The sequence below is a fragment of the Furipterus horrens genome, unplaced genomic scaffold, assembly GCF_987537825.1.
Source record: "Furipterus horrens unplaced genomic scaffold, mFurHor1.1.pri manual_scaffold_8, whole genome shotgun sequence".
In the NCBI taxonomy this organism is placed as follows: Eukaryota; Metazoa; Chordata; class Mammalia; order Chiroptera; family Furipteridae; genus Furipterus; species Furipterus horrens.
Genome location: NW_028327178.1, coordinates 102,339,867 through 102,363,970, shown reverse-complemented (window position 1 = coordinate 102,363,970; position 24,104 = coordinate 102,339,867). Strand labels below are relative to the sequence as shown.

General features: G+C 50.8%; 1 protein-coding gene across 1 annotated transcript in view; it reads left to right on the top strand.

Annotated features, from left to right (window-relative positions):
* The first annotated feature begins 3,780 nt into the window (after nucleotides 1-3,780).
* Nucleotides 3,781-24,104, top strand: part of PREX1 (phosphatidylinositol-3,4,5-trisphosphate dependent Rac exchange factor 1) — a 169,351-nt gene continuing 149,027 nt past the window's right edge. The window contains exon 1 of the mRNA XM_090286533.1: nucleotides 3,781-4,116. Within this exon, the coding sequence (XP_090142659.1) occupies nucleotides 3,904-4,116 (213 nt within the window). The 5' untranslated portion in view covers nucleotides 3,781-3,903. The remainder of the gene's footprint in view (nucleotides 4,117-24,104) is intronic.

The window sequence follows — 24,104 nt, the reverse complement described above, 5'->3', positions numbered from 1 at the left end:
CTGAACCGAAAGGTTTTTTTTTTCTCATTTTTTAAAACTCTGTTTTTTTTTTGTGAATGTATCCCAGTTATGGTCTATTTTGGGCTCTGCGCTGGAGATATACAAGGGTCTGAGGGCTCCCTACTGGTGATCCTGGGGAGTATGCGTAGAGGTGATGCGGAAGAAGGGAGGAGAGATCAAGGCTGAAATGGGGGTAGGAAAAGAAAACCTCCGCCTGCTTCGGTTGCTTAGTCACGTTTGTTCAGTGAGCTACTCTGTGCCAGGAGTAGCTGGGAGGCAGCCAGGCTCTGGGCCAAAGGAGTCCCCATTGATAACACCAGTGCTGAGCCCCCTTGTCTGAGGCATGAGTCCTCGAGTGAGCAGTGCCCTGAGGCAGAGGGCTAAAGGTGCTACTAACCAACTCCGAGAAGCGGAAAGGATCTTGCTTATTCGTTCTGTGTTTATTGATTGCTTGTTAATTTGATTATTGCTCCTCTCTCCCTGCTCTGTACTGGAAACCCCAGGAGGGCAGGAACCTTATCTGCTGTATTCACTGCTCTGATCCCAGCCTGGTGCGTAGCAGCCCTCAGTAAACACTCCTGGGGTGAATGACACAAAGACCTTGCTCTCTTTAATTCATCCTTGTCTGCCCTCCCTGTCGCGGAATAAGGTCAGCTCCATGAGGGCATGACGTTGCCAGTCTTGTCCCCTTCTGTAGTCCCAGGATCTCACACGATGCCTAGCGCATAGTAGGTGCTTATGGCAGACACTTCTCTCTTGACAACAGAACCCCAGGTTGTCCAGGCAGCTACGTCCCAGAAGACACAGCAGGACCTCCCTAAGTTGATGGTGACAACCCTACTCTTGGCCAGGGACTATTTAAGGGTGGTCATGTGACCCAGGCTGCCCTGTGAGATATAAGGGAAAGTCTGCCTGCTGGGGCCTTTGGGGAAAATTTTCTCTCTCTGATCAGAGGAGAGGTCCCCCTCCCCCCTCCCTTTTCCTTCTCTTTCCTTTCCTGCTTTAGAGTTGTGTTAACAGGTGAGGTTGTCATTGTAGCAGCCATCTTACAGACCTGAGGCTCCAAACCTTGGGAGAAGAGCCACCATGATCAGGATGGCAGGGTCGTAGGTACCTTGGTCCTTCATGATGTCACCAAGTCCTGAAACAGCCAGAGGAACCAATCTTCTTTGGACTTTTATTAAATAATGTCTTTATGTTTTAACCTATCAGTAGCCCATTTTTCTCCTCCTTGCAGCCAAATGCAGCCGAATGAATTCAGCATTCAATCCATGAGTTGAGTAAGTAAAAGCCTTCACTGATTGAGCGTTTAGTATCTGTTCTAAGCACTTTCCCTGTATTAACTCAGGAATCTCTGCAACAGGCTTGTGATGTTGGTATAGTTATTAGGAAAAAGAGGCATGGAGAGCTTAAGTAATTTATTAAAAGTTAGATCATCTTTCACTGGTGATGGGATAGTGGGGAGAAATATTCCAGAGGTATCTAAGGGAGTAACAGAACATATAAGGGTAGAAGGGTTGGGGGTTGGCCAAGGGTGGGCTCCACCCACAAACGTAAAATGTTTACATGGTCTTTATAGCAGTGTGGGCCAATTCTTGGGTGAACTACGGGACGCGCGCCCACGCGTGTGTATGTGTGACAAGTTTCTCTGATGGTGAAAGAAATCTTCCATGGTCACAGCTGAGCAGGGGACTCTTAACATTTATTGAGCACCTACTATGTGCCAGGTATCTGTCAGATAGTTTGTATCAGTGGTTCTCAACTGGGGGTGATTCTGTCCCTCAGGGGACATGTGGCAATGTCTGGAGATATTTTGGGTTGTCACAGCTGGGGAGGGGTGCTACTGGAATCTAGTGGGTAGAGGATGTTGCTAAATGTCCTTCAAAGCATAGGCTGCCTCTCCACAACTAGGAATTGCCCCAAATATCAACAGTCTTGAGGTTGAGAAACCCTGCTTTACATAGTTTTTCTCTCACAAAGGCTCCCATTTTAGAGATGAGGCAACTGAGGTTCAGAGAGGTGGAGTGTCTTGGCCAAGGTCACCTAGTCAGTTAGATTTGGGGCTGAGATACAAATGCAAGCCAGTTTCATTCCAAAGCCCTGATGCTTCTACTCTGCACTCCCCTTGTGGTGGATAGGATTAATTTAAAGAGGAGGCAACTGGGGCTCAGAGAGGTGTAAGGTCACACAGCAGACCTCTACAATTTTTCCAAGAGCCTTGGCAGTCAGCCACACTTTGGACATGACTGACTCCACTACCCAAACCTGGCAGGCTCACTTACCTCACACCCTCAACTCCCTGCCCAGGGGAACTTCACTCACTCAAGGCCCAGATCAAATGCTACCTTGTTCCTGGTCCCAAAGGAACAGAGCTTGTAGGGCAGAAGCTACATCACTCTGGCCCAGCATCTTTAGGTACTTCCAGTATTTACCCAGAGGCCACTGGGAGAACAATACTGGGCATTTGGAACATAAGTGAGCAATAATGTTCCTTTCTAAAGAATAATTACAGTCTACAGGGGATATTATATAGAACAGCTAATCCACTGGGAGATAACACAACCTCTGGCCAGTGGATAGAGATTGTGTGGACAGTTTGTGGAGAATTGGGCCTGGCCAAGAGGACTGTTTATACATGCAATAATAATAATAAACGTTTATAAGGACTTTCTAAGTGCTGGGCACTGTTCCAAGACTCCCTACGGATTAACACATAACACTGTGAAGGACCCTGTGAGCTAAGTGCCATTTTTATTCCCATTATATTGAAGAGAATGCTGAGGCTCTTGAGACAAGGAAACCAGCCAAAGGTCACTCAGCTAGCAAGTGGGGGAGATGAGATTTGAATTTGAGCATCATACCTTTCTGTGAGACAGGTGAAGTCATTGTCACACAAAGCAGCCTGGACTAAGAGAAGCCAGGTTCCCAAGACCTTATCTGTCGAAGTGGGTGGATGGGAGTGGGGTTCAGGCAGAGCAGCTACCACTTACTTAGTAACAGAGAGTAGATAATTTCTTCTGGGAAAGGTGGAAAGGGAGGGCTCAGCTCATGGGGGCAAAGAAATTCAGAAAGAAAGAGAAAAAGGAAGAAAGGATGGGAGGAAAAATAAGGGAAGAAAAAGAGAAAAGGAGTAAGAGAGATCGAGAACCCCGCGTCTTCCTTCTCAAGGTCGTGTGCAGCGCCCTAGGGCACCCAAGGGGCTGGATGTCCCAGAGGCGACACAGCCCCGGTGGAGGCCGCCCCTCTTTCTTTCTTGGGCCGGCGGGGGAGCGCGTGCCAAGGAGGGCTTGCTACCGAGCGGCTCCGCTGCGAGCTTTTCCAACTGGCTGTTTACTCAGCCCAGCAGCGGCCGCGGCGGCCGGACCTGCTTGCGTGTGCCTGTGAACGCAGGGTGTCGCGTGTGTCGGGAGGGAGTGGCGTAGCCCGCAGCGGGGGTGGGGGCGCCACGCGTTCGGTGCAGAGTTGGTGCGCTCGCCTCCGAGCTCCGCCAGGCCCCTTCCGGAGGGTTCCTCCCGCGGGAGAGCGGCTGGCGGCCCCGCTCCGACCGCGCCGAGTTTCCGACGTCGTCGGCGAGCGCCGCGGAGCGTCTCTGCGGCTCAGCGCGGCGTGGCACTTGGCAGACGCTCCCTGGGAGGGCGGGCGGAGGGGGCCCGCCGTCTGGGAGCCCCGAAGGCCGCCTCCTCCCGCCCCTGGTCCAGCCTCCGCGCGCTGCCTCCGCCCCCGGCCCGGGCCGCCCGCCCCTAGTCCCGCCTGCCTGCCTGCCCTCCCGCCGGGCGAGCCAAGCGCCAGGCCCGCGGCTAAGCCGGCGCGCCCCGTCCGGGATGGGGCGCTTGGACGCTTGAGTCGCCGTTCGGCGCGACCTCCGCGCGGGGGAAGGAGCCGGTGCCGTGCAGCCCCGCTAGAATGGAGGTACCCAGCGGCAACGATTCCTGCGGCGATGGGACTGGGGACGGTGCCCACCCGGACCCTCGGGCCCCCGGCGCCGCTGCGCCCAGCTCGGGTCCGTGCGCGGCAGCCCGGGATTCGGAGCGCCAGCTGCGCCTCCGCCTCTGCGTCCTCAACGAGATCTTGGGTACCGAGAGGGACTACGTGGGCACCTTGCGCTTTTTGCAATCGGTAAGTGTATCCCGGGGAGCGCGGGGACAAGCGCAGCGCCGGGGCCTCCGCGCGGGGCGGTCCCCACAACCTGTGGCCTCAGATTCCGGGGGTCGCGAGAGTCGCTTCTGGGGCGCGTCGAGAAGTGGGGAGACCCGGGCTTCTCTAGAGCTGGGCTGTCTTCTCCAGATCGACCCGGGGTCTCCGGCACTTCACTTCGGTTCCCCCCCCCGGCACGCTGCCCTTTTGTCTTTTTCTTCTCCCCTCCCCGCCTTTCAAATAGTTTTAAAATTAGTTACATCCGTGAGGCAGGGGCTCTGGGAACCAGGCGCTGGGAGCTGTCTCTCTTTCGTCCCTCCCATCCCACCCGGCCACGGGGCTTTCTTCGCCTTGGGGTGCACCACTGACTCCTCATCCAGGACGGACTCTGGAAATGCTAGAGCCCCGTGTCTTCCTGTGCCGAGTAGAGTAGGACAAAACCCAACGCCCAGCGGACGGATGGAGATCGACAAAACCCCAAAGAAAGACTCCGGGTCCCCACGCAGACGCTTTTCCTTGAGTTTGGGGAGAGTGGGGTTAGAACTAACGATTTGGCAGTCCCACCCCGCCTCCCCCACCCCCATCCTCAAGTTGCAAAACCACAGCGACAGACTGTAGAATAACAACTGAGCGCTTACTGTGTGGCAGGCGCTTCTATGTGTCATTAGAAGGTTTAACCTTCACAAGTGGCCCCTGAAGTAGGAACGAGCATTTCCCCCGTTTTTAGATGGGAGAGTTTAGCTCCACAGAGGTTGACTCACTTGCCCAGAAATCACACAGCTGGGTAATTGGGGATAGTGGGTTTCGAAGCAGGGCAGGCCCAGCCTGTGCTTTAACCCCCTAGCCTATGCTGCATTTCTTCCTTCTTCTTTTTTTCTGTGAGAGGGAGGAAGGGGCCGCTTCCCTACTCTCCTAGGAAGTGAGAAAAGTGGCTTTGGGGTGGAGGGGGTGGGACTGGGCCAAGCTCTCTGCAAGTTAGGAGACTCCAGGGCTTTAATCTCTGTGCCTCCTGCTGGGACCTCATTTACTCCTTTCTCTGCTCTAGGAAGTCTTTTAATCCCGGTTCAGGAAGGGCTGGTGGGGGCGGTGGTGTTTCCTTTAGAGACCTCAGAGCCTGGCTCTGCAGCTTCCAGTCTCTCGGGGCAAGAGGGAGACTCTGGCATCCTGCAGGGTCCTCAGTAGCTTGGGGGTGTAGCTGAGGCTGTGTGAGGTCCGAGTTCCAAGTCAGGAAGGAGAGAGCCCTTCTCTCTGTGAAAAGAGGTTGTGTGTGTGTGTGTGTGTGTGTGTGTGTGTGTGTGTGTACTTGTACAGAGGCATTGAAAACCATTTGGCTAAAGGACCCTTCTAGAAAGGCCTGTGAGAAGAAGGCAGGGTTAGCATCTCTCCCTCTCTCACAGTTAAATAAAAGAATCTGCTCAGTTTGAAGCTGGCAGTTTCTGAATTAAAAATGTAGACAGCCCCGGCATCTCTGAGCAATGTCAAATTCTAGGGAACTCCTCACTTCTTCTGAGCTGCTGCTCCCTGCTCCTCAGCCTAGAAGGGAGAGAGGAAAGCAATTTTTTCTATTAATGGGAAAGAAAGCCCTTGCTCTAGATGGTGTGGTGTGTTTCAGAGCAGATACAGATTGCGTGTGGGTTAACTGTGGTTTTACATTGTTCATGTGTAGAGTCTGAGGAAGCTGGAATAAGGGAAATTGATTGGAATCAACCATTCTTGTTATTAAAGAAACAGGGAAAAAAAAGATTTTTCTACTTCCACATGATCTCCTTGGCACTTTTAATTTGCTGAGTTAAACGTCTTCAGTTCTGAGACAAGCTCTTCCAACTTTGACATCTTGGACCACCTGTCCTGGCCTCAGTTTCTCCACCTGAAAAAGAGGGGAGGTCATTCAGGCTTCCTTTCGACCTTGTCCTTTTGGGTGTCCCTAAGCTGGTGCCAGAAATGGACTGATTGTGTAACCTGACCAGCCATACCTTGTTTGTGAGCCGCAGGAGGCCTCTCTTGCTTCGCTCAGTCACAAACGGCCCCCAAATAACCCAAGGCCTTTTTGTTTGGAAAGCCGGGGGCTCAGAGCTTCAGGAACTGCTAATTAGCCAGGCCTTCCATGCAGTAGCACAGCTGCGAGGCTAGCAGCCTGCAGGTTGTAATTCTCTTCTCTCTTCCCACTCTCTCCTCCCAGCTTTTATACTTGCTAAGGGATTTTCCCCCCAGCCTCCTGGCTCTGGAGGATGGAAGAATGCTCAGTAATCCCTCCCTGCTTTGACTTCCATGTGGCAGAGACAGACCTGGGAGGGCTTCCCTGGCCTCTGTGTTTCCTTGGTTTTAAGGTTCCATTGCCAATAGAAATGAAGCCTTTGCGTAGACTGAGCATTGTAGAGGGTGCAGAAAAGCCAGGTCTCAGTTCCTGCCCTCAAGGAGAGCATAGTCTCGTGAAGGCAAAAAGGGAGTTTACAAAAATCCAAGTACAAGGCTGGGCTCTAGAGCTAGACTGGTCGGGGTCAAGCGCTGGGGCTCTGTCACCTTAGGCAAGTGGCTTAATCTTTCTCAGCCTCACTTTCCTCATCTGTAAAATGGGGGATGATGATAGATCTTACCTTAGAGGGTTTTTAAGAGGATGAGTTATATAAATATATATAAAGGACTTAGAACAGTGCCTGGCAGGCAGTAAGGTATATAAGTATTAGTTATTATCATTAATTATTATGTTATATGATAATTGCATAAATAATGCAGGGGATTAGGGTTATAGGATTCCAGCACCCTGAGGACAGAGGTGGTCAGGGAAGGCTGCCTGGAGAAAGCAAGGTCTGAGTCAGCACCAAAAGAGGGACAGAGATTCGGGTGAATTTCATTTTGACCGTGTAAATTGGCCACAGGAACCAGTGGTTTTGTTGGGTTCCGGGCCTGGGACTCTTGTGTTCTCTCCAGAATCTCTCCACCTTCCCCCATTTCCTTCAGGAACTGGATTGCACCCCCTTCCCCATCTCCAAGGGGGACTGACACCTTTGGTGCCATGTTTTGCATGTATTTATTTGATTCATGGAAAGGCAAGGACAGGCCCCTTGCAGAGTCGCTGGATCTCTCTCCGGGGATGCCACAGAGGTGGTGAAACAAATTGCCCGGCTTCTGACTCTGAACATTGGAGCTGAGCATTCAGAAGCCAGCTATGCTCCCTGTGTGCTCTTGGGCAGCATCAATAACGGTAATAAGTGATAGTCGTTACAGCGTAAGAGCTGATACTGATTGATCATTGACACTTCTAAGCGCTTTGCACGTATCAACTCATTTGCTCTTCCCAGCATCCCCAGGAAGACAGTGCTGTCATTGTGATCCACACTGACAGATGAGGAAACTGAGGCAAATATAGCTTAAGTGAGCTTTGCTGGGTCATGTGGACAGCATTTTGCCAGTGTTTGAGCCCAGCCTGCCAACCCCAGAACTCATGTCTCTAGCCACTTCGCTGTCACTGGCTTATTAAAGGCTTGGCACATGACTTATTAAAGTGGCAAAACTGGAATTCTAACCTGGGTCATTGTGACCCTGACCCTCTGCCTGTGCTTCCTCCAGTTACTTCCCCTCTGTGATTCCTTTTCTCTCTTCCGCAGAATGGCCAGAACTGTACAAGAATGGAAATGCCAAGCTTCTGGGTTCCTTCTCTGTGCCCCCTGTCTGTTCATGGCATGAGGGTTGAGTGTAGGGCTCTGGAGCCAGGCTGCTGGTGTTCAAATCCTGGCTTTACTTCCCACCGACTGGGAAGGTCACCAGCCTGTGCTGTGCCTCAGTTTCCCCACCTGTACAGTGAGCATAGCACCTGCATCATAGGGGTGTTACAGAGCTTGGATGAACCTGCGGTTAAAGCTCTTGAACTGCTCCAGGTGTTCAGAATGCTCCGGTGGCTTTTCTTGGGAATGTGCAGCAATGGGGGGAGGGGTGCAATGCAGGTGAGGTCGTTGGTTTGGGGCTCAAAGTCTTGCCCCTTAAAGAGAGGCTGAGTGAGCATTGGGCCCACCTACCTCTTGGTTGGGTTGGTTTGGGGTCCCTGTCTGCAAGGTGGCAGGTGGCAGGTGCCACCAGGTTCTGTGATGGGTATGCCACCTAGGCAGTGGTGGGAATAGAGGGGGAGCCTGGGTAGTTGGGCAGAGAGACTCCTGGGTGGGGGGTTGGTCAGCAGCCCCCTAAAGGACTCCCTGGGGCTGAGGACAGAAACCTGTCACTTCCAGGCACCCAGAGCATCTGCCCCACTGGCTGGGCTGGGGTCCCTGAAGATCAAGGGTGTGAGCAGAAAGCTCCCAGAATGCTTTCTGTGCTTCTGCTTTTTGAGGGTTGGAGACCAAAGCTATTCTTCTCATTGGAGCCCCGCTTGCCAAAACAAGAAGCTGTGGTTTTGTGTTGTTACTTTTTTTTTTTTTTTTTTTTTTTTAAACGTTCTATGCTCCTAGTCTGACACTAGGGAGCAGTGCTGGGGGATGGGGTTGGGGGGGGGCTCATTTTTTCATTCTGCAGTCATTGAAACAGTGCGTACCCTGTGACTTGGGGGATTCTCATGAGGTTGTGTTGCGAAAGTAGAATGCTCAGAGTGTATGTGTGTATACACACAGTTCCACTTTGGGAAAATAAACAACCGTAATGTACATGTGGACATATAACGTTACAGTAGTTTGGGGAAATGCCTGGACAGGCCTGTATCTTGTGGAGAAAGGCAAGCAGGAAGATAAAAAAGGAAAAAAATAAGTACCAACAAATCCTGTTCGTTGTGCCCTTTCCATAGAAAATTATGCATATGTATGTGAATGTATTTTTTACAAAACTCCAATAGAAAGAGTTGTATTTGCAACATGACTATTAGATTAATGCAACAGCAATAGTAATACTAATTTGTTAACACTTATATAGTGCTAAATGTTTGGAAGCCCAGTGTAAAGTATTTTCTGTGTATCAACTCAGAATTTCCAGGTATTATTATGCTTCCCATTTTGAAAAGGAAATGAAGGCACGGAGAGACCAGGTCAGTTTCTCAAGATCACACAGCCTGACAGAGCTGGGATTTGAACCCAGGTAATCTGGCTGCATAGCCCACATTCTTTACCACTACCGTGATCATGATGCTGTGTTTCTGACCAAGATTCCTGCCACAGGAGACCTCTGGACTGCCTAGGTGGGCAAGAATTAAAGCAAAAGGTCCAAATGACCTGAACTTTAGGATGCTGGGGAGCCTGAACCAGGCCACTTTGTAAGGGGCTGAACGTCATCAGGAAGTCAGTGAAAACCTTCTGTTGATAAAATCCTGTGTCAGCAGGAGTTAGATGGGCCCCACCTTTGGCACAGGGCAAACAAAGCTATGAAAAGGTAAAACCACGAAGAAATTAAGGTTGCTTTTCTCAGCATGCTGGTATTTATGGAGCGCCTGCTGTATATTCCAGATCGTGTTCTAGGCCAGGAAAACGCAGCCATCAAGGGGGCAGATGTGGTCCTTGTCCTTCGGGAAGTATGACCCACTGGAGATGCTAGAACTCATGCATTTGAATGTGTTTCTTCAAATGAGCTTACTGGACATCCATTCACTGTTATTCTGGTGTTTGCCCTCATGCCCATTTATCTGTAACCTTAAAAAGAGATGGATGGCGTTGGCATCCCTGGCTTTTGGAGGCTCCAGGGCACCCCTTTCTTAGAGAGTGTCCCCTTTTCCAGCCAGCAAGCCGAAGACCTGCTGGGTGGGGCCACTCCCTGAGGTCAAGGAACCCACATCCTCTTTGCTTCACAGCCAGCCCCCCGCTCTTAAAGCTTTTGCCAGAGTTAAGTCTCTGAAGCAGGCGGGCCATGCCAGCCTGCACAGCTTGACATCTCAGGCCCTTGTCTCTTCTCTCCTTTTTTTCCAACAGACACATGCTTTCTGGCTGGGACCCTGGCGGGAGGTGGGTGATCAGGATGGGCTGCCTCTCCAATTGGTGTGCTGTGTTCCACCAGCCTTGGTCCCCAGGCACGGGGTGACGTCAGAACCGATTCTAGCTTCAGAGTTTAGGAGACAGAACTTAAGAGCAAGCCAGGGGGTTTGAGTCTCCTTGTTTTGCAGGTGAGACCCCGCCCCCCAGAGTGACCCCCTGAAGAAGTTTTGGTCCCCGGAGGGAAGTGAACTCTCTGGTCAAGGGTGGTGGCCCTGCAGCTGTTCAGGGGTCCATCCTGCAAGTTTTGTGGAGAGGGTTTGGGTGACCCACATCCTTCTCTGGGGATTGGTGTTTTTGCCCTAACAGCTGGTCTGGGCTGAATCCTTCCATCTTTCAACCCTCAGCTCTGTTGACACCCTGGGGTAGGATCATTCTTTGTTGTGGGGGCTGTCCTGTGCACTGTAGGATGTTTAACAGCATCCCTGGCCCCTACCCAGTAGATACCAGTAGCACCCCTTCCCCCCACTCGGGACAACCAAATTTATTTATGTCTTTACATAATTAGCGTGATACAGTTTGTTCATTTCACTCAGTAGTGTGTCTTGTGTTCATGGTTAAGAGCACAGACTCTAGAGACAGACAGCCTGGGTTTGAATCTGCCCCCGTGTGACCTTGGGCCAGTCCTTTTGCCTCTCTGAACCCTGGTTTCCCCATCTGCACAGTGGAGGTGATCGTTGTCCTCACAGGGTTGCTGTGAGGAGTGCTGTCATCCATGTGCCTGGCATGGCCGAGGACCCAGCCAAGGTCAGTCCCACTCCCATACCGGCCATAGCTGCTCCTGTTCTCTGAGGGGAAGCCCTGTAGCCTTTCAGCCCTGTGTGGATTTTTAAGTTTTATTTTCTCGGCTCCTTGAGGACGAGAAGAGGATCTGCCCACCCCTCTTTTGTCTGTGGTCAGACACTCAATCTGTGTTTACCCGCCTGGTTCCTTCCCCAGGGTGGAACTGACAGACGATCCCTTGATTCTGGGCCAGGGGAAGTGAGGCTATTTCAGGCTGGTGGGACTAGGGCCATGAAGGCTGGTGGAGGCAGGTGGCATTGGCCACCAGGATCTGGGGTCTTGTGCCGGAGAGGGAGTGTGGCTTCTGTAAGGAGCTGTTCTCAGGGGGAGTGAGGTCAGGGTCAGAGCAGGGTGTGGGCAGTCACTTTCATTCACAAGTTCACTTATTCATTCAATAGGTGGATATTACGCATGTACTATGTGCCAGATACAGAGCTTGGTGCCGGCATGTGGACAGGACGAGATGGACAAAGTCCCTGCTATCATGGAATCTTCAGATATTATGAAGAGATCACTTGAGAAAGTGACAGGAGATGCAATAATAACATAGTCCATTGAGGCCTTGCTTTGTGCCAGGTACTGTGCTCAGTGCTTTGGATGGATGATCTCTTTGAGCCCTTGCAACAGCCCTTTGAGGTAGAATAGATATCATCATTATACCCATTTTGCAGACGGGGAAACTAAGGCCCAGAGAGGTTGAGTAACTTGCTCAAGCCCACACAGTCGAGGAATAGATGTGCCCAGAAGTAAATAAAATGGAGATGTGTTGGTTATAGGGATGATGGCATGTATTGAGATGGAGTAGTCAAGGAAGACCTCTCTCAGGAGGTAGTATCTGATCTGAGTCCTGCGGCAGAGAAGGAGCCAGCTGTGGAAAGAGTTGACAGAAGTGTGTTCAGGTGGATGGAATAGCATGTGCCAGGGCTCTGAGGCCGGACCATGCTTGGCTCATTTGAGGAACAACAAGAGACTAGGGTGGTTGGAGGGGGGAGTCGGGGAGATGAGGTTGGCGTGGGTAATGGGCAGGTGGCATGGGCCTCATATGCTCAGTGAGCAGTTTGGGTTTTAGTAGCGGGGTGAGGATCCTATGGAGGGTTTTCAGCAGGGGTGTGGCATGGTCTAGCAGATGATATGAAAATCAGGACTGGACAGTGGCCTTCCTGGGGGCCCTGTAAGCCAACTCCTGCCTGCAGCCTGGACACCCAGCCAGAGGGAGGATCACACTCCCCTCCCCCAGGCCAATGCCCCATTTGCTCCCAAGCTTCTGTGTGACCCAGGGCTGTGTCTGTCCCCTCTCTGGATCTTAGCCTCCCTGTGGGCACTGCATCTGAGCTGACCACACGTGGAGAGGAGTTTGGGCCCCTGTTGGTGGCGTGGGCATACACAGGTTGTGCTGGTGGCCCCTGGGTGGAAGGGCTGTTGACGTGGGTCCCTGCTTCCTGTGAAGGAGGAAGGCACCCCTTATTTTCCGTTCAGGAAACTAATTTGCATGATTAAAAACTGTTTGATGGCACCTTCTACTCCACCCTCCACTCACGGTCATCATAACAACACTTCCCAGGTTCCCACGATGTGAGCTCTCACCTCTGCCCCTACTTCACAGGCGAGGAAGACGGAGGCACAGGAAGGTCAAGTGGCTTACCCGAGGACACACGGCTGGCAATGGCCAGGGCTACCGCAGTCACCACCTCTGCTGTCTCCCTCGCCTTGTTCCCTCTGTTCTCCATTCACAGCCTGAGGGCTCCAGCTAACGCTTCAGGCAGCTCCTGCCCCATGCCCTGCCCAATCCCTGCAGTGGCTCCCACCTCCCTCAGAATGAAAACAAAGCCCTTACCTAGAATAGCCTCAAAGAAGGTCTTGCAAGATCTTCCCCTGTTGCTTCAACCGTCTCCTCCTTTATTCTTCTTTTCTTTTCATGCAGTTCTTTTTAATTGAGATATGACGCACACACCATAACCCTCACTTTCTCCAAGTAAATGATTCAGAGGTTTGAGTGTGTCCACAAAGCTGTGCAACCAGCACCTCTTACTCTCTCCCTCCTCTTTCAGGCACATTTGCCCTTTTTCAAAGGCACCAGGCATGCTCCTGCCTCAGGGTCTCCTCGCTTCCTCTGTCTGGAATGTTCTTCTCCAGTAATCCCCCAGAGCTCAGTCCTTCAGGCCTTTGCTCAAATGTCCTGTCCTTGACAAGTCTTCTCTGGCCCCACCCCCACCTCACCACTGCCTACCTCCTTTTCCCTGCATTATTTTTTATTCACTTTGTCTCTGTGGTACCAAGAACAATGCCTCGCACATAGTAGGTGCTCACTAAATATTTGTTGCATAATAAAAAAGTTCTCCTCTGTATACATGTTTAGTTTTTCTTACGAAATGTGATTATCTTGATTTCTGTAACTGCTAGGTATTTTTCTGCAGACTTTTGGGGACCTGGGGACTGAGAGAGTCTGATGTTTTCTAACATAACTAAAGGCATGTGAGTGAGGGTGGGCTGAGGGAATTCAGCGCAGGAGAATTTCCTGCCGTGTGGTGTCTTGCTCAGTCACCCAGAGTCTGGCCCAGACTGTCTGCCCCTTTGTGGCTCTGTGACCCTGGGCAGGGAGCTGTCCCTCTCTGGGCCTCATTTTTCTCCTCTGCTCACCACAGCAACCTCATCTTCCCCAGCCCCCTTTATGCGTTCTTGTTCTTGAATGGCACTGGGCTGGTTCCAGCCTTGGAACCTTTTCTTTCTTTCTTTTTTTAAAAAGATTTTATTATTTTTAGAGAGAGGGGAAGGGAGGGAGAAAGAGGGATAGAAACAGCAGTGTGGTTGCTTCTTGTGTGCCCCCAACTGGGGACCTGGGTTGCAACCCAGGCATATGCCCTGACTGGGAATCGAACTGGCAACCCTTTGGTTTGCAGGCTGGCACTCAGGCCACACCAGCCAGGGCTCAGAGCCTCTTCATTTGCTGTTCCTCTTGCCCGCAACACCTTTAACTGTGCTTTGCCTCTTGGTGGCCCTCCCTACCTTTCAATGCCACTTCCTCAGAGAGTCTTCCTGTCACATTCTCTACATCACCACACCTGTTCTTCTTGGTACCTTGCTCTTTCTGAAATTATCCCATTTACTTGTTTAGTGTCTTCCTTCCCCATTAGAATATGTCACATGAGGTCAGGACCCTGGTCTGCCAGGTTCACTAACAAATCCCAGCACCGAGTACATGCTGGATGCTCTGTTAGTATTGGTCAAAGGAGCGAATGAGTGAGTGAAAGGGGCACGTGCTGTGACAGAGACCTTCCTGGCTCCTGCCACTTTCTCAATGAATGACCTTGACTTCGGGGAATGTGGACCCCAGTGTGGAGAGTGGCTGCATACTGGCGGCCTTGGCCTCCTGCCGTTACACACAGGGAGGGCAGAGGGAGCTCCATGTGGTTCGAGCCACCAACTGGTGGCCGGCCAGGCTGTTGATCTGGTAATTTTTAAGATTTATTTCCCCTTCATCACAAAGGTCATAAATACAGTGGGGGAGTGTGTGTCAAAGCACATTTCCTGTGCCCGTTCCGCTACAGGAGCTCTCTTATGGAACCAGGTAGGGGAAAATGTTTTCTGTGTGTGCCTGGCTGTGTGTGTCACGCATATATACTACGTACATACAGGGGTCTAGGCAAGAACCCCCAGTATGCTGTATTTAGGGGCAATTCAATACATTTTTTTGAAGTTCATTTTTTGTAACTTTTTTCCTTTTTGTTGAATTTATTGGGGTGACACCAGTTAACAAAATTATACAGATATCAGGTGCACAATTCCACAGTCATCATCTGCACACCGTATTGTGTGCTCACCATCCCAAGTCAGGTCTCCGTCCGTCACCATTTATCCCCCCTATACCCTCCTCCACCTCCCCCACCCTCTTCCTCTGGTAACTTTTTGTCCTGACATTTCATGTATACTGGGCACCTCTGTGTACTCTTCACTCAGATCTGCCTATTATTGGCCACTGGATACATTTGCTTCATTAACCCTTCTGCTTGTCTTCTCCCTTCTCCCCCTACACACACACTGTTATTCTTATTGCTTTGATCCACTTGAGAGAAATTGCAGACATGATGCCATTAAAGAATTCAGCATCTGTCTCCTAAGACCGTGGATATTCTCTTAACATAACCACAGTATAATAAACAAAATAAGGAAATTTGTTATTGATACTAAATCATATGATCTATAGTCTATCCAGATTTCACCTATTCTCCCCAAAACGCTCTGTATGCCTCTTCCCTGACCTCGATCCCCACCCCCAGTCCAGGGTCCAGTCCTGGACCGCACATCATATTTAGTGGCCCTGGCTGGTGATCATTGACCACCTGTGATTTTTACCCCGAGTGCTGCTGGTGGAGATTCTCCGCTGAGATGTGGCTGTGTCAGTGCTTGTCCCGGGCCACCATTGACCAGCTCCGTGACCTTGGGCAATTGACTCCTGGGCCTCAGTTTCCTCATCTGTACAATGGGGGGGAATCTCAGGCCCCACCCCACAGCTTATTCTCATCTTCCACACGCTTTACCGAGCACCTGCCATGTGCCTGGCCCTGCTGTAGATGTTGGGGACACAGCAGTCACAGGACAGGGAACCATCTGGGCCCTGGGGTGGAGGTGGGGCTTCTGCTCTCTTTCGGAGTACACTTACTTAGGTGGAGTGAAGTAGCATGTGCTGGGCAAGGTGCTAGCTCCTAGGGACGCCTGCCACGCACTGTGTGTCTGCTGTCACTGTGTTCATCATAGGACATTTGGAAAATAAAGATGAATGAAATGATCTCACCTTCCAAGCAGCCGTTTCACCTTTTGGTGCATTTCCCCCTCGTCTTGTGCATTTTGTCTTAGCCTAGGTGTGATCACACTGCACACGGTAGTGTATCTTGCTTCTCCTGTCCCTTCTCTGCACCTTCATCACCAAACCTTTGATGGCTTCATAACAAAATGTGGGGGTTCTTGATCCCTCAGTCCAGGTCAAATCCCGGCTACTTAACTGGCTGTGTGAGCACGGGCAAGCTGCTTTGTCTGTGTGTGCCTCAGTTTCCTCATTCCCCAAAATAATGCCTGCCTCTTAGATGAATTAAATAATAAGTTATTATTATTTAACCATTCCTCTTATATTGGGCATTTATATGGTTTTCAGTTTTTCAAAGTTAGAGACCATGTGCATTTTTGTTTCAGCTGCCAGTTCTTTTGTCAGTTTTGTGACTGAGGGCTGAAGAAACCTTGGCTTAGGACCTTTTGGTCTTTACTAACTCAAATAAATCGTTAGCTTCTGGAATCCTAAAATCAGGTTGTCAGAGCTGCGAAAGATGAAGACATCACCTCACCCATTCGTCCAGAAGGGGAAACGGAGGCTCTGAGCCCTTCAGTGGCTGGGCCGAGGCTTCTCAAATGGTGTGTGGCCGAGATGGAACTTGATCGGAGGTTTTCTGACTCCTGTGCCATGATGTCCTGCTTTTATCTAATAGCCAAGATGCTTTGGAGGACAGAGGGAGGTTTTAAGTAGTATTCAGGTGAGTCCGAGGAATTCTGCGGGCCCAGGAATTTTGTGTGCCTCTGGGAGACATTAGGAGATTCTTTGACTTCAGTGACAATAAACAGTGTGTGTGTGTGTTATTATCTTTCATGGTGCACGGGTCCCTAGCACCATGCGTTCCAAACTGGGGATCCCCAGGCCAGCGGCTCAGGCCCATAAGTGGCTTTTGTCAGGCCTGTACGGTGTTCTCAAAATTTTTTTTATTGCCAACATTAAAAAATTTGAAATTCATACAAAAGAAATTTCATACACAGATCTGTATTTCTGGCCTCTTAAATAACCAAAAGATTTATTCACATCAAGCTTTCATCTCTACAGGTAAACATGAGGTTAGAGCTGAATAGCAGCTGCCTGTTTTAGATGGGCTTCCATCTTCAGTTTGCCACAGTCCCCACCCTTCCCTATTACTCTGATATTGAAACCAAACATTGGTTGCCATTTATCATTGTGTTTGTCTTGCTGTTTTTAAAAAATCCTCAACCAAGGATATGTTTATTGAATTTGAGAGAGAGAGGAAGGGGACAGAGGTGGGGGTGGTGGGGAGAGGGGGAGAGAGAGAGAGAGAGAGAGAGAGAGAGAGAGAGAGAGAGATCAATCAGTTGCCTCCTGTACATACCCTGACCAGGGATTGAATTCACAACCTAGGTATGTGCCCTGACTGGGGATTGAACCTGTGACCTTTTTTGGTGTACAGGATGACGTTCCAACCAACTGAGCCACGTGGCCAGGGCTGCTTTTTTTATTTTTATTTTTATTTTTTCAAGTATAAGAGCTCAGAGGATAACAGGCAGGCAAGGGTTTTTCTAACCCTTGTTTCTATCAAATGGAAAACTGAAAGCCAGACCCAGGGGGACATGTTTTAGGGAAAGTAGAAGGTGGCAGGTTTCTCTTCGGAAAAAAGATGTTTAATAAGCAAAAATATGTTTAACAGAATTGTGTTTAATTAGCAAAAAAGTGCTTTTCCCCTACCTCTTGCCTGCCTGGCCCCTGTGGACATTTGAGTTTGAGATGAATGTTCCAGTGTGTGGGTGGTCTTTCTGTTCTGTGAGAGGGGTAGAAGGGGAGAAAGCGGTTCTCCCTTAGAAAGGGTGATTGTTACCCCAAATTCCACTTCCTGTGGCCTGTGGGCAATCACTGTCTTTACTTTTTCCAACATCAGCTGTTGGGCTGGAGATTCCCACGTTCGCCTGTTGTATTTCCTGAATCTTGTTCTGTGCTTTGGGAGAGCCTGCAGTGCGGACCCCAGACAAGAAACAGTGGGTTCCTGCAGGGGTGTGGGACGGTCTCTCCGTTTGGTCTGGGACCCTGAGACCATCACAGTCAGGCTTGGTCTCTTCTTCCTGAGCTTGTACAGCCCAGCAGAGACCTCTCCCTGCCCTTCTTTATCTCAAATCTGGACGGTTTTGAAATAGTAATAGTAACAACAACAGTAAGAGCGCTGCTGTTGCTGATGAGATTAGCAAGAGCTGGTTGTCAGGAGTCTTTGGTTGCAAGTGACGGGAAGCCCAGCCCGACTGCCTTAGCAAAAAACGGGAATTGCTTGGCTTGTGTTAAGGAAGGGTCTGGTCTGTTGTCGCGGAGTGGGCTCTGATTGGCTGCCTTGGGTCATGCTCGCATCCCTGAATGAGTCACCGAAACCCTGTCTGGCCAGGTCTGGGTAAGGGGGCCACTGAGCCATATATGTGGCAGTGGGGAAGAGGTGGTTCCCGGAAGGATGACCCCGGGGTGCTGGGACTGGAAGAAAGATGGGGAGCCAAGTGGGAGCATCTCTTCTCTATGTTGGTGCCTGCATCCCAGACTGGAAGGCTTTGCCTTTACTCAAGTCTTGGGTCCCAGGGGAACCTGCATGTCACCTGGCCCACTGCAGTGCCTCACAGCTTTTCCAATTCCTGCCTTCAAAGCTTTGCTCATATCCTGCCTTCTCAGGAGGCCATCTCCCACGATTCCAGCTCTTACCATAGATCTAATAATAACACCAGTGTCCACATGTGTGAGGTGCTCTGCTCAGTGGACATGGCCCAAGCAATGTAGCCTTCTAGGAACCTGATGGGGAAGATGTTTCTATGCTGCCCATTTTATAGATGAGGAAACAGAGGCTCAGGAAGGTTCAGTAACCCACCCAGGGTCACACAGCATCCTTCTCTCTCATTGGAGACTTCGCTGTGTGTATTGTGTTTTCTTTAATGCCACGCAGCTCCTTCTAGATGTGTCACCTCCGGAAAATGACTTAACCTCTGTATCTGTGGAAAGAGCACTCCAGGCACAGGAAACAGTAAGTGCAAAGGCCCTGAGGCAGGAACTTGTTTCAGGAATAGCAAGTAGGCCAGAGTGGCTGGAGAGTGAATTGGAGATTAAGTCTGGGAGGTAACAGTAGGAGTGGGGAGGCTGGTGGGAAGACTATGCAGGGCCTGTGGGCACTTTGCATTTTATTCTGAGTGAGATGGGAACCCTGGGAACTTCTGAGCAGAGGAGGGACAACCTGAATTAGTGTTTACAGGACTCATCTGGCTGCCAGTGGAGAATGGATTGTAGGGGGCCAGGGTGGAGGTGAGGGAGGAGGCTTCCCTGGTGACCCTGGTGGAACAGTGTGGCAGCTGAGGCCTGGGGTGTGGTGCCCATGGTTAGAAGTTCGTTAGTTGCTCCTCTTTAGTGCTCCTGTGTTACTCATTAGCTGTGTGGCCTTGGGTCTTAGCTTGATCTCATTGAGCCCTCAGTTTTCTCATCTGTAAAATGGGATTAAGGATGTTGCCTCTCCTATCGGGCTGCGGGAATGAATTGCATGAGGTGATAAATGTAACAGGCTTCCTGGACTGCCTGGCACATTGTAAGCGCTCAGCAAATATTTGTGGAATGAACCAGTGAGTGAATGACAGGGAGTTTGGGACTGCTCCAGCGCTTCCCAAGGCGTCTGTCCCTGCGGTCAGCCCCAGAGTGGGAAGCATCCTGTTCTCCCCCACTCCCCCCTCCTCCTCCCCACACATGGAGATTTGAATGAACAGAACCCAGAATGTTCTGGCAACAGTTGCTCCCTCTTTCCTAGTGACAAAGGCATCTTTGTTATGCCTGGGTGTGAAGTCCATTTCAGAAATGAGGATGGTGCAGGCTCAGGAGTCAGCTTGTGAGGATGTAGAGGGGCTTGGGAGGAAGGCTTTTCAGGACCGTTTAGATGGACCACCTGCTCCCCCACAGTCCTCTCTCCTCATTTGGGCCCAGATTGCTCTTAAATTGGTTCTGTAGAAGGAGAATGTGGAGCCACATTTCTGCTGAGTATCCACATCAGTCAGCATTGCCTTTCATAGCATTACACTATCACACACACACACACACACACACAAAGTGATAATACCCAGTGCTGGCATAGCTGCTGGGAAACAGGCAGTTTCATATGATGCTGGTGGGAGTGGTGGGAGTGTTAATGACTGCTGTCTTTTGGGAAAAATAGTCTGACAATGTCTTTTAAAAAACACACACAGGCCCTGACTGCTGTGGCTCAGTGGATTGAGCGTCGGCCTGCGAGCCAAGTGTCGCCGGTTCAATTCCCAGTCAGGGCACATGACTAGGTTGCACGCCAGGTCCCCAGTTGGGGGCGCGTGAGAGGCAACCGCACATTGATATTTCTCTCCCTCTCTTTCTCCCTTCCCCTCTCTCTAAAAACAGATAAATAAAATAAAATAAAATAAAAGTAACCCTGTTAAAAATTAAATAAAATAAATTGAAAAAAACAAAACAAAACAAAAACCCCACACAGACACAATATCCTTTGATTCAGTTCCTTTGTGAATCTCTTCTATAGAACCAAGAAAAAAATATATAAAGGGTTAAGTTACAATTAGGTTTATTCCAGATTTGTTTATAGTAACCAAAACAAACAAACAAACAAACAGGAAATCACATGGATATTTTGTTCGTTAACAGAGAAAAGTCTGACTAAGACTGTTATTCATTCACGTATTGGGATATCAGGCAGCAGTTTAAAGCAGTGATTTTCAACTGGTGTGCTGTGGTACACTGGTGTGCGCAAGAATTTTTAAAACATGCAATACCTCACTATTTAGTTGGGGCACTGACCTCTTTCTCCTTGGATTGTCAAATAAAATGACAAGAGCCAATACAACAATAGCCCTCCCATGTGAAATGAATCAAAATTATACCTATTTTTTTGTTAGGTCAGCAAAAAGTATTTCTTGGTGTGCTGCAGAATTTTAGTAATTAGTTTATGTGCCGTGAGATGAAAAAGGTTGAAAATCAGTGGTTTAAAGGAGTGGGTTCTGGGTTCAGGGCCAGCCTGTAAGGCCAGGAAGAGGGACACCCTTTGCACCTGGGGAGACTCAGCAGCCCCCCTCCTGAGTTTGGTGCAGGCCGTCCCTTGGGGCTCCTCAGCTTGGTGCCAAGGCTGTTGCTGTCATCCAACAGTCAGTATGACGCCTCGGGCCAGGACGCTTTCTCGGCCCCCTCCCCATGTGTCAGGTCTTTGTCAGGTCCTCTGGGGTGTGAGGAGGGGGGGGGGTCTCTTTTTCGGCTCATGGAAAGCTGTGTTTGGCAACGGGGCATCGTGTCTGCAGCCCGGGGCCTGGTTCCAGCAGCCCTGCCAGCTGCGTTGGCGTTCAGATCACCTTGAGTGAGCCCTGTCCCTCTCTGAGCCCCAGCTTCTCAGCTAGGTGACGGAGTGGAGCTGGCCGTGGGGCATGACATGGTGGATGCCGAACTCCTTTGTCTGTGGCAGGCATCGCAGAAGAAGGCGCTGAGTCAGTCCTTCTCTTGGTTGCCCCTTTCCCCCAGCATGTAGCCGGGGAGGCAGTGGGAACGGGAGCCCAGTGGCAGGGAGATGGGGACAGTTCCTGCTCTCTCCCTCCGTCATTTTATCATCATTCTGCAGTTGAGCTTGTCTTATTCGATCCCTTTAAATGCCTTCCCATGTCTGACACTTGCCAAGTTTCTATTTCCTGCAGTGACCTCTGTCCTGACCTCCGGGTGTCCATGTCCGGGCGGTGACTGGACATCGCTCCTTGGGTGTCTGGTGGGCATCTTCTCCAGCTTGCTCCTGCCTCAACATCCTTCCATCTGGTTAATGGTCCCTCCAGCCTTCCACTTGCTCGGGCACATCCCTGGAGACATCTCGATTCTGCCCCTTCCTCTTATATCCTACATCGAAACTATCAGGAAATCCCGTTGATCCACCTTCAACAGGAACCCAGCATCTGGCCATTCTTCGCCCCTCCATGTTGCCACGATGGTCTCAGCCACCGTCATCTCCTGCTGGGGCTGCTGTGGTCACCTTCTTGTCAGTCCCTTGTTCCTACCTTTGCGCCGACAGGTGGTTCTCCACATACATCCTGTGCAATTCAGATCGCGTTTCTCCTCTGCCCAGAACCCTCCCATGGCTCCCTCTTCACTCACTGTAAATGCCAAGGCCCCGAGGATGACCTAGAGGGCCCTTCAGTATGTGGTCTCCCCACTCTCCACGTCCACCTCTCTGGCCGCATCTCCAAGCATACCGGCACGTTCCTGCCTCAGGGCCTTTGCACTTGCTTGGTCTAGAACACGGCCCAGGTATCCATGAGATGTGTTACCTCTTCAGGTCTCTGCCCAGATACCTCACTTTTTCAGTGCAGACATCTAAAAATTGCACCTCCTTCCCATGCTTCCTCTCCCTGTTTGCCATTGCACTTATATTTCACTTGTTTGATGATTGTCTACTCTGCCTGCACTTGGAGGGCAGGGGTTTTTATGTCTCCTGTTCCCTGCTGTTCCTAGATCTAGAACAGTAGTACCTGGCACGTAGAGGGTGCTCAGTACGTATTTGTGGGGTGAAGGAAGGAAGAGACATCCATTCACTGTCTCTTATCTCCTGAGATTATATTATATATCAGGCCTCTACGCATCAGGGACAGAGTTAAGTCAGATGATGGTGTGTGTCCTTGAGGAACTTCAGTCCCGAGGGGAGAAGGGACACACAAGAGATGACACTGCAGGGTGGGAAGTGCTTTTGCAGGTTGTATATTATTCAGGACTCTTTAGGTTGCAAATGATAGAAACCTCAACTCACAGGGTCCCAAGGAAACAACAACAGCAATCTTTCAAGGGCTCACTTGATTGAGGAGTCATGGCTTCAGGCATGGCTGGATTCAGGTGCTCCCTGGCTTGACCCCTGACTGCCTCTCCAGAGCTCTGATTGCTTAGGCCTGAGTCACATGTCTGTCTCTGTAGATGGAGGTGAGGCATCCGCTCCTGCACAACCACACGTACCAAGAGCGGGACCAGGGCTTGACTTCCGGGAGGTCATGTTTCTGGGAGGACTTCACGTGGATTCTAAGTGGTGATTGGAGTGAGTGATCCTGTCTCTTGCAGGTGGTTAGGAGGCCAAGAGTGGGGTGCTGCAGGTTTCCTGGTGACAGGAAGCCTTCTGCTTCTCCCTCACACACCTCCTTTGCTCCCTTGCCCCTTGCTTTATAAATATTCCTGGCTGTCCGCCCTCCTTCCTCCCCTGTATCACAAAGGGGCTCCAGATGGTGCGGCTCTCGGGGAGTCTGCCACGCAAATCTGTCGGGGGGTTCATATCCTCCTCTCTCGCCCCTCCCACATATGCTGGCTCTGGGCTTCTCAGATCCTGTTTTGGGTCTGAGGGAGGAAGGATGCTCAGGGTCCCTCGACGGGCCTCTGCGATGCTGGGAAGCCCCGGTTCACATGCGAGCGGCCTCACAGGCCTGCCCTGAGCCTCTCACCTCACGGTTCCCCAGGCCTCCACTGAACCAACGAAGCCTGTCTCGTCCACTCTTCCTGGGCTCTCAGCCAGCATCTCTCAGACTCCGCTGTCCATATGAACCACCTGGGGATCTAACCGAAGTGCAGATTCTGGAGCAGCAGGTCCGGGGTGGGGCCCGAGATGCTGCATGTCTCACAGGCGCCCTGGACATGAGAGGCCCCCACTGCGGGCCCGGGGGCCACGCCGGAGTGGCGAGAGCCTACAGCACTTTCTCAGGAAAGCTTTCCTCGGCTCACCCTCTCCTGCCTCCCCAGCCTGGGTCAGATTCCCCCTGACAAGCTCTCAGAACCGCCTCTCTTCTCTTGGGGCCCTTGGCACAAAGGGAGTGTCCACAGCATGTTGGAGACACTTTAAGCTCCAGGAACCTTGTTTTCTGCTGTTTTGATACTATTTGCAAATGTTGATGAAGGCCCTCCTGTGTGTTAGGTGCTGGGGAAGCAGCAGTGAGCAAATTCCCTACGCTCATAGGTCTGACGTTTGAGTCAGGGGGAGATGCTCAGCCAATAAATACATAAAAAGTCCTGCGAGTGACAGGAGCTATGAGTGTGCTACTGTGGGGATATGAATTAGAAGGTCAGGAACTTGCCCAGAGACCGTCCATGCAGTAAATGGCAAAGTTTAAGCTAACACATATTTAGAAACCCTGCAATCATTTGCATCCACAGCAGTTTAGTTCCATGTCATGTATGTTAAAGGCATGGATCCCATCAAGGGCAATGTTCAGAGTTCACTGTGGTTCTCGGGGTCCTGTCCCGTCCAGGTGCCTCAGGACGTGGAGAGCCAGGCTGCTGCTGCCCTCGGAGAGACTGCTCCCTGTACTAGGTGCTGACCGCGGGCATGTTCTGCAGCCTCCCTGGGCCTCAGTTTCCTCATCTGCGCAACAGGGGACGACGAGTTGAAGGAGCAAAAGCCCCTACCTCACAGGACTGTGATGAAACTCAGT